We start from the raw sequence: 14,753 nt of genomic DNA on the forward strand, positions 1-14,753 counted from the left end.
ATCTCCCCAGTGTGAAACCCCCAACCCTGGCTAGCCACATGCTACCAAAGTAGCACCATTGAACATCGATTTGTAATGCAGACAAGCTAGTCCAAGCTCACCCCAGCATTCCACTGAAGGAAAAGGTGAATGGGTGGAAGAGAGGGAAAGAAGGAGGGAGGGAGGGAGGGAAAGAGGGAGGGAGGGAGGGGGAGGGAGGGTGTGATGTACGGAAGGAGGGAGGGGCCACAGCATGAAAGCATGAATGGTGATGACTGGTTTACATGCTATCTGGAGAATGGCCAGACAGAAAAAGCAGACATTTAAATACAGGCCCTGTGTGAGCCACAAGGGCATCTGATGAAGCGCACAGATGACAGAGACACGGTGCACTTCTGGACAGAGAGACTAACAGAAAGATGGAGCAGGGGCTCTGCAGGAAGGTGGGCAAACACGCAAGTCTGGGCTCCCCACTTACGAGCCAGGGAAGTCTCTGGACCTCTCTGAGGTTGCAGTTTTCTCGCTGGTAAAATGACCATAAGAAGTTCTGGACACCTAGCTCCATAGATGGCTGAGAGCATCATCAGACATCCCATGTCAAGCCCAGAGCTTAGTCATGATTCAAAGCAGGAGCCACTAGCACCCCATCTCTCAGTAAGTCCTCTGTATTCACTAAATGGATGCATCAATGGATGGAGGATGAGTAGATGGCAGACAGGACAGATGGATAAGGTCTTCTTACCCATACGTGAAGTTGAGTCCTGGCCTTGCCATTCACTGGCTGTGACCCCCACCATGTCTCCTAACCTCCCTGAGCTTCACTCATCAGCGTGAAACTCTTTCTGCCAGCAACACTGGCCATTCACTGCCAGCACACTGGGCAGCGGGGGGCTCTGTCCTGAGCCCTGTTCAGCTGCGGCATGAAACCATCAAGCCCCTTGGCCTTCTGGCCCCTTCCCTCTCTGAGGGTCAAAAGACTAGGGAAGCATTAGGGTCCAAGGTCACTGGCTGAGCTGAACAGAAGGAGACTGAGGCCATAGCAGGTGCCCACCCTTCCCAGACTGCCCTAGCTGGGTCACAGTGACCGGTCACAAAGAGGTCACAGGCTGAGAGAGAGGGTCTCATGGCAGCCCTCCTCGTGCCCAGCAAACACCCGCTGACCCTGGTGGCCAATAGAACAGTCACTTGGGGACCAACAAAGCTCAAGGTAGCTGCTCACACCTGGGTCACACCTGAGAAGGTCTGTTTACAGATACTTTGGTCCATTTGGGGGGCTGGAGTTGGTTGGCCTGGGCATCTTAAGGCAGGGAGTCCACTAGCTAGCTTATTGCTGGGGTTGCCGTCAGACTCCAAGGACAGGATAAAATGCTTCCCCAGAGGCCTGCCATCCAGAGCTCTGCAGCACACACAGCTCATGTGCAAGCAACAGGGGCCTTGAAACACACAGCGGCTGCAAGGCCGGGCAGAGAGCAGGGGCCCCAGCAGCTCAGGAGGGTGAAACTCCACAGGCAGTGCTTGGCAGCAACCCTACGCAGAGAGAGCAGAGAGAAGAAGCCACACACACCCTCCATCTCCCTGGGAACCAGCCATTAGCAAACATGCAGGCCTTAGCAGATGCATAGAGAAAAGGCCCTCCTGTTAAAAATCCCTAAAACTGCGCTATAGGACACTGTTGAGGAAGAGACCAAAGCGCCATCCAACTTCTACCCCAGAGTGAGTTTGTTAAGGGGCACAAGTTGCCAGCAGGCCGCGGATCCTACTCCAGGCCAGGCTATGGAGTAGGAGAAGCCCACTCCAGCACTCCTTAAAGTTGTGGGGGCCACTTGCACCCCCTGGAGCAGGAGGGTTAAAAGGCAAGCGCTGAGCCAGGGTCCCTGGGAGCAGACCCCTGGCACCTGTGATATCAACCAGCTCCCACCAAGACCCTTGATGTCATGTAAGGCTAAGGCCTGCTGTCGGGTGGCACAAGTCTGCCATCTCCACACTCCTTCCCTCAGAGATTCTGAGGTTCCCTCTCAGATCCCCGTCAAGAAGGTAGGAGTGAGCCGGTGTGGTGACGCACACCTTTGATCCCTCTGCTAGGTAGGCAGAAGCAGGCAGCTCTCTGAGTTCGAGACCAGCCTGGTCTACAGAATGAGCTCTGGGACAGCCAGGGCTACACAGAGAAACCCTGTCTCGAAAAACCCAGAGGAGGAGGAGGTAGGAGTGGCCCTGGGTGATGAGGAAGGACCACAGGATGCCCAAGGCACAATAGTCTACTTGTCACCATCCAGAGCAGCAGAGACTGACAAACCCTGATCTCTACGGAGAGGTGACTCAGGGAATTGGGGGGCCTGTGGTACAGCACCTCTTCTCTAAGGGAGCATATACTACCCCTTCTGAAAACAGGAAACAATCGCAGGCCAGCCTGGGCTGTCTCTCTGGCCCACGGGCATCAGGGTCATCTCCTCAGGCCTCTAGAGTCCTGCCCCCAACTCTCACCTGGCTGTGCAAGCCCTCAGGCTTGTCCCATTGGTCCCCCACACATGTCAGGCATGCTGCTGGGCAGGACCCCTCATCTCAACAGAAAGGCATTTTTATCTTTTTTTTTTTCCCCTAAGATAGGATCTCATGTAGCCCAGGCTGGCCTCAAACTTCCGAAGTAGCAGATGACAATCTTGAACTTCGGATCCTCCTGCCTTCACCAGCGCAGCGTTGGCACTGCAGGTGTACACCACCACACTCAGTTTATGAGGCACTGGAGATGGGAGCTTAAGAATGCACCCCTAGTCCTTATTATCAGTCTTAACAAACTATGTCATACACAGTATCTCCTCCCAGACCATAAAGGTCCACCAAGCCCGGGTCAGGTCTTCCTGGACCCACACTACCCCGCATGACCTAAGATGATGCCCTGGCACATAGTAGGGTCTTGAGAACTCTGCTTGGTGGCCAGTGAGCATTAAGCTCCTTCCCATGGCCTGTCCTGAGAAGTCCGGGGTCCATGCAGTTGGGCTTGCTCAACACAGGGCTGAGAAAGGCTTTCTGGACTATTCCGGCCAGCACTCCGCTCCCGGGGTCTGGGGGGGGGGGGGCTACCTGAAACCCAGGAACAAGCAGGAAGCTGTGGATGCAACTGGAGCTAGCCACTAATCCCAGCCAGTCTGGACCCCACCCACCCCTATGTCTAAAGAGAGACCGCTGTCACCTCTGGTCAGGCAGGACCCTTAATCGTCACCCACTGACTCTCAGTCTCAGCATGGGACAGGAGAGCAGTAGGAAGAGCACAGGAGAGGAAGAACCAGATCTCCACCCCAGTGGCTCCTCATGAAACAGGCAGGAGGAGAAAGGCCGCAGGCAGGCAGAAAGCAGATGCCGGGCCAGTGCAGCTCCAGTGCAGTTCCCTGCTCACACTCCCCCATCACCTGTCCACTCCCAGGGCAAATGGTACTGTTTGGGTCTGAGGACGTACCTGGTAGGGCCGGAAACCCGAGTTGAATGAGCCAATGACCAACTCTAATCATTTGGCTGGGCTTCACAGACCGCTGTGTTTAGAAGAACTCTGAAGACCAATCTAAGCCCATGAACATCATGAGCCACTGACCTACCTAGTCTGCATAGAAATGTGGGAGACAGGGGAGTACCTGCCTCCATTCCAGGTCCTCCACAGGCAAACAGGGGATCCCAGGTGACTTCCTAACTTGGGATGATAACCCAAGCCCCTTGTAGGAAACTGATGGTGCCCAGATTGGGGGTCTGGTGCCCGGCCCTCACCACCCACATCCCTTCCTGAAGGAGTGTGGGTGCCCAGACCTTGAGAGATAACCCCCAGGCTCCTCACCTTGGGCTGGAAGGATCCCCGGTGCTTGGTGGGCCCTGCCTCTGGCTTGGCCTCCTCCCCTGAGTCCTCACTGTAGCTCTCAAACTCGCTGGAGCTCCAGCCTAGGTCCTCAGCCTCACGTGGTGCTCCAGCACGATGTACATCTTCGTAAAGTAGACCCCGCTCGGCCCCTGCCAGCCAGGGACAATCTGGTGAGCTGGAGGCCCCAGCTACCCAGATCTGGAACCCCAGTGGGTAAAGGTGTAAGAAAGGGAGGGAGGACGGAGCAGGTGTGCTGGCCTGGCCCCAGACTCAGTTCCACTTCCTCAGAGACAGTGCCAGCATGTCCTCCACCTCTCTATGAAAGAAGGGCCTGAGAACAGGGTGCTCACTCTTCGGCATCTTTTCAGGAGAGAGAGGGAACCTCAGGGTCTAACTGGAACCCTAGCATGCTCCTGGGTTGCTGGAGACTTCTAATGCATCAATGGGAAGACACAGGAAGGGGCTGGACTTCCTTAATGCTGTGTCCCTCCCATGTGGTCCATGTGGTCTGCAAGGGTCCAGGAGGGGGCGCAACTGGCCCAGAGTCCCAGAGGAACCTTCACTTAAGACCACAGGAAATGCTTAGACTGAGAAGTGGGGACAATAAGCTGAGTGTCCTGTCTCTAGAGGGGCAGAATTCAACTGGGCACTCGTGTGCATGCGTGTGTGTGTGTGTGTGTGTGTGTGTGTGTGTGTGTGTGCGTGTGCGTGTGCGTGTGCGTGTGCGTGTGCGTGTGCGTGTGCGTGTGCGTGTGCGTGTGCGTGTGCGTGTGTGTGTTCCTTAGGAGTTGTCCATCTTGTTTTTTGAATGTGGATCTATCACAAGTACCTGAGGCTTGCCAATTCGACTAGGCTGTCTGGCCAGCAAGCCCGAGGGAGTGACCTCAGCCTCCCTAGCTGTGGGACTACACCATGCCCAGAATTTTTATATGGATTCTGGGGATCAAACTTAAACCCTCCTGCTTGGTGACAAGCACTTCACCTCCAGTCATGGGGAGGTTATTTTTAAGCCAAGATGTTAGTGACTAACGTCTCCAGGATAGAACAGCAGGCCACCCTGGCTGTGACCTTGAGAAGGAGAGGCTGGGTGTGTTATTTCTACATTGGATACCCCCACAGCTATCGTCCGAGGGGACAGACCCTAGATCCTGGGGACGCCTAGGAAAAGACCCACTGTGACACCTGAGGACAGAGACAACCTGGGTCACATCATCAACTGCTTGATCTTATTCAGGTGAGAAATCACCGTGAGGGGGCCCAGTCAGCCACTGGAACTGCCCAGCTGTGAGACACACCCCTGTGAGCCCCTGCCTCCTCGCTCCCTCAGCTGTCTTCCCAGGATCACGTGAGCTGCAAGCAGGTAAAGATGATCCAAGCCCAGCCCAGACCTGCTCAAGTGACATGCACATCACTGGCCCATCGGTCCCTTTTCTTAGGACAGGAGACAGGAGATTCTCAACAGCCCTCTGGCCTTGCTAGTGTCTGTGTGCTCCCCATGGTACTGTGTATTGTCCAAGGATGGCTACTGATGCCCTATCAGACTAAGGGCTACTCAAAAGCAGGGGTGATGTTTCCCAACTAGGTGGGGATCCTGCCCCCAGAAACAGACAGAAAAATATAATTTTAAAAAAGTCATCCTATATTCACATTCTAGCTGTGTGATCTGGGGCTTGGGGCTTGACCTGTCTGGTACACAAACCCCACCCTGACTATCTCAAGGGGTTGTGTTGACTCTGCAGGAGAATCAAATGTGCTTCATCTGTCAAAAAATGCCACCCAGATCCTCCCGGGGGAGGGCAGGAGTGCTGGACTTGAATTCCAGCCTGGCCTCTAACGTCTCCTCATCTGTAAAATGAAGACATAATACCCCTAATCACGGGTTACATGACAACATGTGAAGAGTCAGCCTGGGGCAATGATGTGTGCCTGTAATCCCAGCTGACTTCAGAGGCTGACGTGGAAGATGAGTTCAAGGCTAGCCTCGGCTACATGGGAGGACCCTGTCTCAAAGCACCAAGGGTCTGAGATATAGTTCAGGGATAGAGTGTTAGCATGCACAGGGTCTTGGCTTTGGACCACTTTGTGTGTGTGTGTGTGTGCCTGTGTATATAAGTGTGTTCACATGTGTGTGTATGTATGTGCACATGTGTGTGTGTGTACATGTACATGCACATGTGTATTGAGCAGCATGGCTTAATGTATGTATCTCAGTCCCCCAACACACACACACACACACACACACACACACACACACACACACACACACACACCACCTGACCCTCTTTCATCTTCAACCCAGAGCCTTTGGGGACTCATGGCTTAATGTCATCCTCCCCAAGACCCCAAACCTTGTCCTGCCCAGTTTGCCCAGACCTGAGGTTATGGAGAATCTCTGCTTCTGTCTGCAGGAGTGTGAAAAGGTGGGGACAGAAGGAAGTGGGAGAGACCCTCCTAAGCATGGCTCTCCCTCCCTGTCCCATGGAAAGGCCAGGAAGGACGCCAGAAGAGGCCATACCGGGCTGATGGGCGTCTGGGCTCTCACAGGGGACGTCGTCATAAATCACATCTTCATCCAGGGCAGGGAAAGTGAATCGGTCAACTGGTGACAGAGGGGAGAAAGGTCACCCAAGTGGCACATGATGACGGCCACGGAGGCCATCATGCGTCCTGACTTCACCACTGCTTTCCCCTGGCCCACTGGCCTTCTCAGGGCCCGCCACAGACCCCAGCTTGCCTCCCAGCCACCCACAGACCTCCACCCTGGCCACAGCACCTGCCGGGAAGCCCTACACTGATGCCTAGCCCCAGGATGGGGACTCTGTCCTGACCCCTGGGCCTCCTAGAAAGGCCCTAACCCCTAAGGGATGCCTTCCTGCAGCGTCCAGAGCCTGGCCAGGCTCGGTCCCCATACCCTCTTCTTCCTCCCACCCATCCCACTCTCCAGTGGGTCCAGACTGACCACCCCTCTCCTGGATAGTTGTGACGGTCCTCACTAGTCCCGCCCCTCCCCCTTTGTCTCATTCTCTCACCCACCCCTGTGAAGTGATGAACCACAAGTGTGATCCCATCATTCACCTTTTGGCAGAGGTACCGGAGGAGCTAGGGAGCTGGCAGCCCGCCTCAACCCTAATGCGCCATCACGCTAACATGAGCCACGCGGTACTTCATCCCCTGGACCCTGGCTCGTACAGAAGCTGCCCCTCTCACTTGTGTGGGAACCACCTGCTTCTGAGTGTGGGTCTCCTTGCAGAGGGCCTGCCTCAGTCGCCAGGGAGCTAACTCTGGCCAGCCTCTTGCTGGAGCCTCTGAGAGCAGGTGGACAGCTGGACTGAGGATCTAGGGCTCTGGTGAGCAGTGAGTGGGCAGTCCACTACAGACAGCCACTAAGTCTGCGGAAACCCTCTAAAGATGAATGTCCCCTTGGCCCTCAGGCACCCATGCCGGCTCTTGGCCTAGAGACTAAGAAACAGTCTCGGTTCTATCTGGGGTGGGTGGCAGATGGGGGGGGGAGGAAGTGGGGAGCAACTTACTGCGACGTGAGCTCTTCCGCTTCCAGCTGGAGCGCCGAACCCCAGAGAAAGCTGCGCCCACAGCATCCCCATTGCTGACCACAGCGGGTGCCCTGCAGAGAGATGGTTCAGTGAAACTTCAGCCTTCTCGCCACACTGGAAGGATGGCTTAGGGTTAGGCCCTCAGGTCATCTAAGCTGGCTAGCCTCCAAAAAAAGGAAACCTTGGCTCTGATTCAAGACTATCTTTTTCAATTCATTTTTTAAAGATTTATTTATTTATTTTATGTAGGAGTACTCTATCTGCATGTGTGCCTGTATGCCAGAAGAGGGCGCCAGATCTCATTACAGATGGTTGTGAGCCACCATGTGGTTGCTGGGAATTGAACTCAGCCCCCAACAGTATATTTTTGTAAAAACAGAGAACTCTATGTACAGTAAAAAACATTGCAATTTGTAACATTCATAGTCTTGAACCAGGAGGCTGGAGAGATGGCTCAGCGGTGAAGAGCACTGATTGCTCTTCCAGAGGTCCTGAGTTCAATTTCCAGCAACCACGTGGCGGCTCACAACCATCTGTAATGAGATCTGGTGCCCTCTTCTGGCATAAAGGACAGAACACATACATGCAGACAGAATACTGTATATGTAATAAATAAATTGTAAAAAAAAAAAAAAAAAAAAAGTTAGAATTAAAAAATAAATAAATAAATAAAAATATACTGTTTCATCATGGAAAGCAAAGACTTCGTTTACTCCTGTCCACATTCTTCAGCACGTAAGTATCAAACCATTCTGTCTTTGGGACTGGATTGTGTGCGAATGTTTGATTTTAAAAATTGCTGAGTTGAATTTCATTTAAGTAAAATCATGATATGAATTTTGACCTGAGATAATCTTTAACAGTCCCTGAGATGGCTTTAAACCTTCTTCTGCTGTTTTGTCCTGGGTATCTATGTGAAACTGCAGAGAGGTCTCAGCGCTGATGATCATAAAATCAAAACGGCCAATCAACTGTGAGGAACAGTTGCCTTGTGTGCTGCTGCGTCCAGTGTTTACCAGAGATTTAAATCTTCATAACAACCGACAAGCACGCCCACCTCATTAGTATGCAAAATCTGTTTATGTCTTTAACCATTGAAAAATTGTGTAAAATAACACAATACACTAAGGAGTTGTTAAATAAATGTCTAAATGATCCATCGTTGCTAAGTGTGTGGTACGTGTGTGGACGCATAATACACCTATGCGTCCGAGGTTGGGTATAAGTTTCTCGGGTGAGAAGGGGTCATGAATTGGAAAAAGTTTAAGGAGTTTTAACCCAGTATCCAGGCTGGGAAACAGGCTCCCTCACTTACTCAGACCACTGGGCTGATTAGAGGGCCACTAAACACAGGTCTGTCTGCTGGGAGGACTATGCTCTCCCAGCACCATTCAGAAGCTGAGGTTGAGGGCAGGTGAGACGGCTCAGTAAAGACACTTGCTGCCAAGTTTGACAGCCTGAGTTTGATTCCCAGGACCCACACAGTGGAAGGAAAGATCTGACCTCCTTAAGTTATCCTCAGATTACATACCCATACATACACACACACTCATACACACACACACACACACACACACACACACACACACACACACACACCACAAATATATATGCAAACAAAAAATACAAATAAACAAAAATCTCTGAAACATTTTTAAAGCTAAGGCTTGCACTTAAATCCTCACCTACTCCTCAGTCCCACTACGTCACACAATGTCCTACCCAATCCTACCTGTTGTGGTGGTTTGGACGAGATTGGCTCTCATAGGCTCATATATTTGCATGCTTAGTCCCCAGATGATGAGTTATCAGGAAAGACTAGGAGGTGTGGCCTTGGAGGAGATGCGTGTCACTGGGGGTGGGCTTTGAGATTTCAGAAGCCCATGCCAGGCCAAGTCTCTTTCTCTGCTACAGCCTATGAATTAGGATGTAGCTCTCAGCTACTACTCCAGCACCATGCATGCCACCATGCTCTTACCAAGACGATAACAGGCTAACCCTCTGAAACTGTAAGCAAGCCTCAGTTAAATGCTTTCTTTAATAAAACTTGCCTTGGTCATGGTGTCTCTTTACAGTGACAGAACAGTGACTGAGACAGGAATTGGTACCAGGGACTGGAGCCTGACTCTGCTGCATGTTGGCAGCATGTGGACTTTGGACTGGAAAAGCAGTTGAATGCTCTAAGTAGGGCTCACTGGGCCATCCCAGGAGGAGCATGGAAAGTGGTGCTGAGGGTGATGGGGACAGTGGGGGCCCAGTACAGACTATTAGCGAGTATTCTTACAATATTTTTACAAAGAAATGTGGCTGCTTTTTGCCCTTATCAATAATAATAATAATAATAATAATAATAATAATCTGCCAGAGGCTAAATCGAAGAGTTTAGATTAATGGTGTTGGCGGAAGAGATCTCAAGACAGCCCAGTACTGACTGAATATGTCACGTGGTTATTAATGATCACTTTTATGCCCATCTATGATGAGAAGGTACAAGCCAGTAAGCAGCACCCTCCATGGCCTCTACATCAGCTCCTGCCTCCAGGTTCTTGCCCTGCTTGAGTTCCTGTCCTGATTTCCTTCTATGGTGAACAGTGATGTAGAAACGTAAGCCAAATACACCCTTTCCTCCCCATGATACTTTTGGTTCTGGTGTTTCATCACAGCAATAGAGAGCCTAGCTAGGACACCTGTTTAACCATTATTTTTTATGAGGAAGTCAAGAAACAGCGCTCAGCATAGAATCATAGGCACCAGCTAAGTCTCGGTCCCTGAGCCCTGGTTTGTGGCCCTGCCAAAGCCCACAGGTTGAAATGTTCACCCACAGCCAGGCAGTGGTGGCCCATGCCTTTAATCCCAGCCCTCAGGCGGCAGAGACAAGTGAACCTTTAGTTCAAGGCCAGCCTGATCTACAGAGTAAGCCCCAGGACAGCCAGGAGTACACAGAGAAACTCTGTGAAAAGGAAGAGGAGGAGGAGGAGGGAGAGGAGGAGGGGGAGGAAGAGGAGGGGGAGAAGAAGGAAGAAGAAGAAGAAGAAGAAGAAGAAGAAGAAGAAGAAGAAGAAGAAGAAGAAGAAGAAGAAGAAGAAGAAGAAGAAGAAGAAGAAATGGTCACCCACAAGGGGGCAGTGAGAGGAGATGGGGTCTTTGGGGAGGGGATTAGGGAATGAGACAGAGACCCATGAGAGGAATCAATAACCTTATAAAAGAAGCCACCAGCAACCCCTTCTCCCTTCCACCGTGAGAGTTCACAAGAAGATGACAGCCAACTATAGGTGACAAAGTAACGCCACACACACACCCTGCAGACCCTCAATCTCCCTCAGCGTTCATTTTAGCTTCAACTTTGCTTCCGCACCCCTGAAGGAGACAAAGCTACAGTGGTATCACGTGACCTGCACTTGCCAGGCCTGGCCAGTCCACCAGTGCCGGGGAGAATGGACGGGGAGGAAGCTGGAGTGTTCAATCTAAAAAAGGTGTCCACACGGGCCAGACAGTTCTGGGAGAGCAGAGGCAGTGCAGCACGCCTCCACCCCATGAGCCCCAAGGCCTCATGTGCCCCTCCCCCGTCTCACAGACAGCGATGGCCTGCTCTGTCCTGCTTGCCCCACACCTTCAGCCCCATGCACAGTGGGCACACAGTGATGCCTAGGGTGCAGAGCTACGAGAGGTAACATCTGCTGTTTATGACGCACACCCCCACCCATCCTTCTTCCCCGTCCCTCTCCTCTCCTTCCTTGCCTTCCTTCTTTGTGCAGGAAATGCAACTCCAGGTCTTACAGGTGCCAGGCACTTATGCCACCACCATGCTGAACACCCAGGTATTGCCTCATAGGCTGCCCAAGAAAAAGCCTGGCGTCCAACTCCGAGGCTATTACAACTGCTAAGGGCAGATCCTGTGTCAACTTTGAAGTTGACCTCAAGGTGGGGCCGGGCATTACTGGGTGAGGTCAAGTAGCCTTAGAGGGACCTAGAAATACCAGGAGTACACTACACGCCACAGGGAGGCTGAAGAATGAGCCTCCTGGCTGTGTGTTATCCAAGCACACGAAACATCAGGCACAGGTCCTGGTCCTGTAGCTATGGGCCGGGTGGAAGGTGTCATCTATACACAGTGTCACCGTCCTGCCCAGCTCACTGCCCGAGCCTCCTGGCCAGTAGGGAAGAACACGGCTGAGATATGAACCAAGCTGATAGTCTTGCAAAGCTTTTTGTTTGTTTTTGTTTTGTTTTAAGATGGGGATGACAATAGCCCAGGCTGATCTCAAATTCATTATGTAGCAAAAATTACTTTAATTCCTGATCCTCCTGCCTCTACCTCCTAAGCGCTGAGATTATAGGTGTGCACCACCATGCTTGGTGTATTCGGTGCTGGGGATGGAACCCAGGGCCTTGCACATGCTAGGCAAGTGTTCTACAGCTGAGACACATCCCCAGCCGTTCCTGCAAACCCTTGCTCCAGGCAGGGGTCAGCTCTTTAGCCCACACACTAAAGTCAGTATTCCCAGGCAGGCAAGAGGCAAGGGGCTCCCCAAATGGGGTAACACTCCAAGCAGAGGTCTAGGCTCAGGTTAGTGTACAAGGAAAACATACCAGGAAATGAGCCCAAGACACCTCCTCCCCGCTGCCCAGCCTGTGCCCACAAGGGGCACCCCCTCCCAGCTGCTGTCCCGGAAAACCACCCAGGACTCTGCCACTGCCCAGCTGGGATAGACCATTCTCCCAGTGAGCAAACACTCATTCTGAGCCTCCTCCAACGCTCCAGATACTAAATAACCACCATAAACACCCAGGAGAGGCTCGTTATCTTGGCTTCATGTGCACTTCCACACTCTTGAGGCCTCAGGCTTGGCACAGGAGACAAGGCTTGACTACAGTTGCACCACCTGGCCTGCAAGTGCCAGGTGAAGCCACTTATGCTGAGGCTAAGGGTCCAGAGAAGGTGGGGGTGGGGGTATCAGTCAGAAAGAGCAGCTCACACAGGCCTCCCAGCATGCCCCCAGACCCCGGAGCCCCAAAGGCCCGTGAGCCCCTCCTCCTTCCTCACAGACAGCAGTGACCTGCTCTGTCTTGCCTGCCCCATGCACCATAAGCACACAGTGATGCCCAACACCCACCTGAAAGACCTCACTCCTATCATCTGTCCAGTGGCAGCTGCTGCTGCAGATGTGGGTCTGCCAATGAACCTCTCTAGACCCCAGACCCCAGAGGGCTCCTTCCTAAAGGCTATACAGGGTGGTGGGCCTCTACTCAAGAACACTGAAGGTTCCTGGCTAGCTGGGCCCAACCGCCTGGCAAATCCAGGGCCTTTTATGAAGTGAGGCATGAGGAATATTCTAGAAGAAAGAATGCCACCTTTGGGGAGCAGAACACGCTGGGATTAGGATCTGCCTTAATAGATGTAGAAGAAAACCCAGTCTGCAGCCGAGGGCAGAGTGGAGACTCTCCTTCCCAGCTGTTCAGACAGTACCAGTCCCCCCAAAAGCCCCCACCCCCTGGGACCCCACATCCAAGAGACACCAACAAAAGTCAGTTTAGCAGTCTGGAAGGAAACATGGGGGCTCTCTTCAGGCCTGGGTGCTTGCTGGTTGGGAACACGTGTTGAAAGGATCTTTTTTCTTTTTCTTTTATTAAGACAAGGTCTCACTGTATAGCCCAGGCTGGCCTGGAACTCACTGAGTAGCTCAGGCTGGCTTCAACCTCAAAATCCTTCTGCCTCGGGGCAGGTGAGACGGCTCAACAGGTATTGCCACCAAGACTGACGACCTGAGTTCCATTCCTGAACTCACACGGAGGAAGGAGAGCACCAACTCCTACAAGCTGTCCTCGGACGGCCTTACACCAACCACAGCACGCGTTTACAGACACACCAAGAAATAAATGCAGTCTACCGATCTGTCTGCCCCATCTCTTGAGTGTGGGGGTTACAGGTAGCTTTCTTGACCACCCTGCCCAGCAAAGCTGAACAGACCTTAAAGACCATCGAACCCTAATGCCCCAGATGTAACTCAGTTGGTAGAATGCTTACCTAGCATTCATGAAGCCCTAGGATCCACCCCAGTACCAAGTAAGACTGAGCACATGGGCTCAGGCCTGCAGTTCCAGGACCTGGGAGGCTGAAGCAAGAGGATCATGAGTTCAAGGCCAGCCTGAACCACATAAGGAGACTGTGTATCAGACCCAAAGGTTCCAAGCCAGCTTCTGGGAGAGTAGAGTCACTCAGGAGTTCCAAAAAGACACTAGCTTCAAATCCCCTGCCCCCGTGGGACTGATCACTGGCCCTGGGAGGGCCTTCTAGTAGCTCCAATGAGCAGCAAAGTAGAGACCCAGGCTGGAGGTGAGGTGCAGCACACACCAGTTACAACAGCCAGAAGACAGATCCTGCCTCTGCCGTTTCCCCAGAGCACAGGGAGAGTCACTAAATGCGGAACCAAATGAATCATCACTTCTGCTTCCTTCCGTGAGGATCAAGGAAGAATATACAGTAAAGCACTCAGCATGCCTCCATGCCTCAGTTTCCACATCTGTGGAACAGACCACAATACCCACCTCTGAGGGTCCTGCCGAAAAGCAGATACAGAGATAGGTAGGTGACAATACCTGCCTAGGCTCTGCCTGTGGCACATCAACTCGGGCCGCCCCTCTGCCTCTCCAGGTAGTGTCCCCTCTAACTGGCAGGGGCCAGGGCCCCCTGTGTAGGGGTGGTCTCCAGGGCACAGTTTGTCTTGTGCCTCCTACACCTGGACACAAGTTCACACGCTCAGTGAATGGTGTGGCAGGGGTGCTTCATACTGGCCTCCAAAGTGAGAGCTAGGGACACCAGAGAACTGTCTCATTTGGCCTGACTCCACAAACACAGGTGCCACCCCAAGGCGGCTACTGGCCCACTTCAGGAGCTCCCTAACACCTGGAGGGCCTGGGTCCGCAGTCAGAGCACAGACAGGCATTGCATCCTCGTCAACAGAGAAACAAAAACACAGGTTCCCACGGGAAAATGTTCACTGTGTGTAATTAGGTTTAAAAAAATTAGCGAGCCATGAAATGGCAGGCGCAATAAAACCACCGCTCTACAAAAACCATACTTCCAGCTGCAGCGTGCGGCCAGTAGAGACTCGAGACAGCACAGAGCACACATGACAGGCTGGCCACAGCCTGGCATCTTCTGACTTAGATGTGTTTCAACAACAAGCATGTCTGACTCACTGGAAGGAGGGGATGGAGGGGGTAGCAGAGGAGGAGAATGATGTGCAATGTTGAGAACTGATTCCTGGGAGATGGGGATGGGGCCCAGCAGGTAGGGCATTTCCCTGGCAGGACAGAGCCCTGGGCATCACATAAATCGGGTGTGGTGGCTCACATCTGTAATCCCAGCACGAGGGAGATAA

General features: G+C 52.6%; 1 protein-coding gene across 9 annotated transcripts in view; it reads right to left on the reverse strand.

The window, feature by feature from the left end:
* The window catches only part of Arhgef10l (Rho guanine nucleotide exchange factor 10 like), a 153,013-nt gene that overhangs the window by 71,808 nt on the left and 66,452 nt on the right, over window positions 1-14,753 (reverse strand). For all 9 annotated transcript variants that reach the window (XM_076565558.1, XM_076565557.1, XM_076565559.1 and 6 more), the window contains 3 exons: window positions 7,351-7,442; window positions 6,336-6,419; window positions 3,800-3,969 (listed from right to left, as the gene is read on the reverse strand). In XM_076565558.1, the coding sequence (XP_076421673.1) occupies window positions 3,800-3,969; window positions 6,336-6,419; window positions 7,351-7,442 (346 nt within the window). The remainder of the gene's footprint in view (window positions 1-3,799; window positions 3,970-6,335; window positions 6,420-7,350; window positions 7,443-14,753) is intronic.

Source organism: Peromyscus maniculatus, chromosome 2 (genome assembly GCF_049852395.1).
Source record: "Peromyscus maniculatus bairdii isolate BWxNUB_F1_BW_parent chromosome 2, HU_Pman_BW_mat_3.1, whole genome shotgun sequence".
In the NCBI taxonomy this organism is placed as follows: Eukaryota; Metazoa; Chordata; class Mammalia; order Rodentia; family Cricetidae; genus Peromyscus; species Peromyscus maniculatus.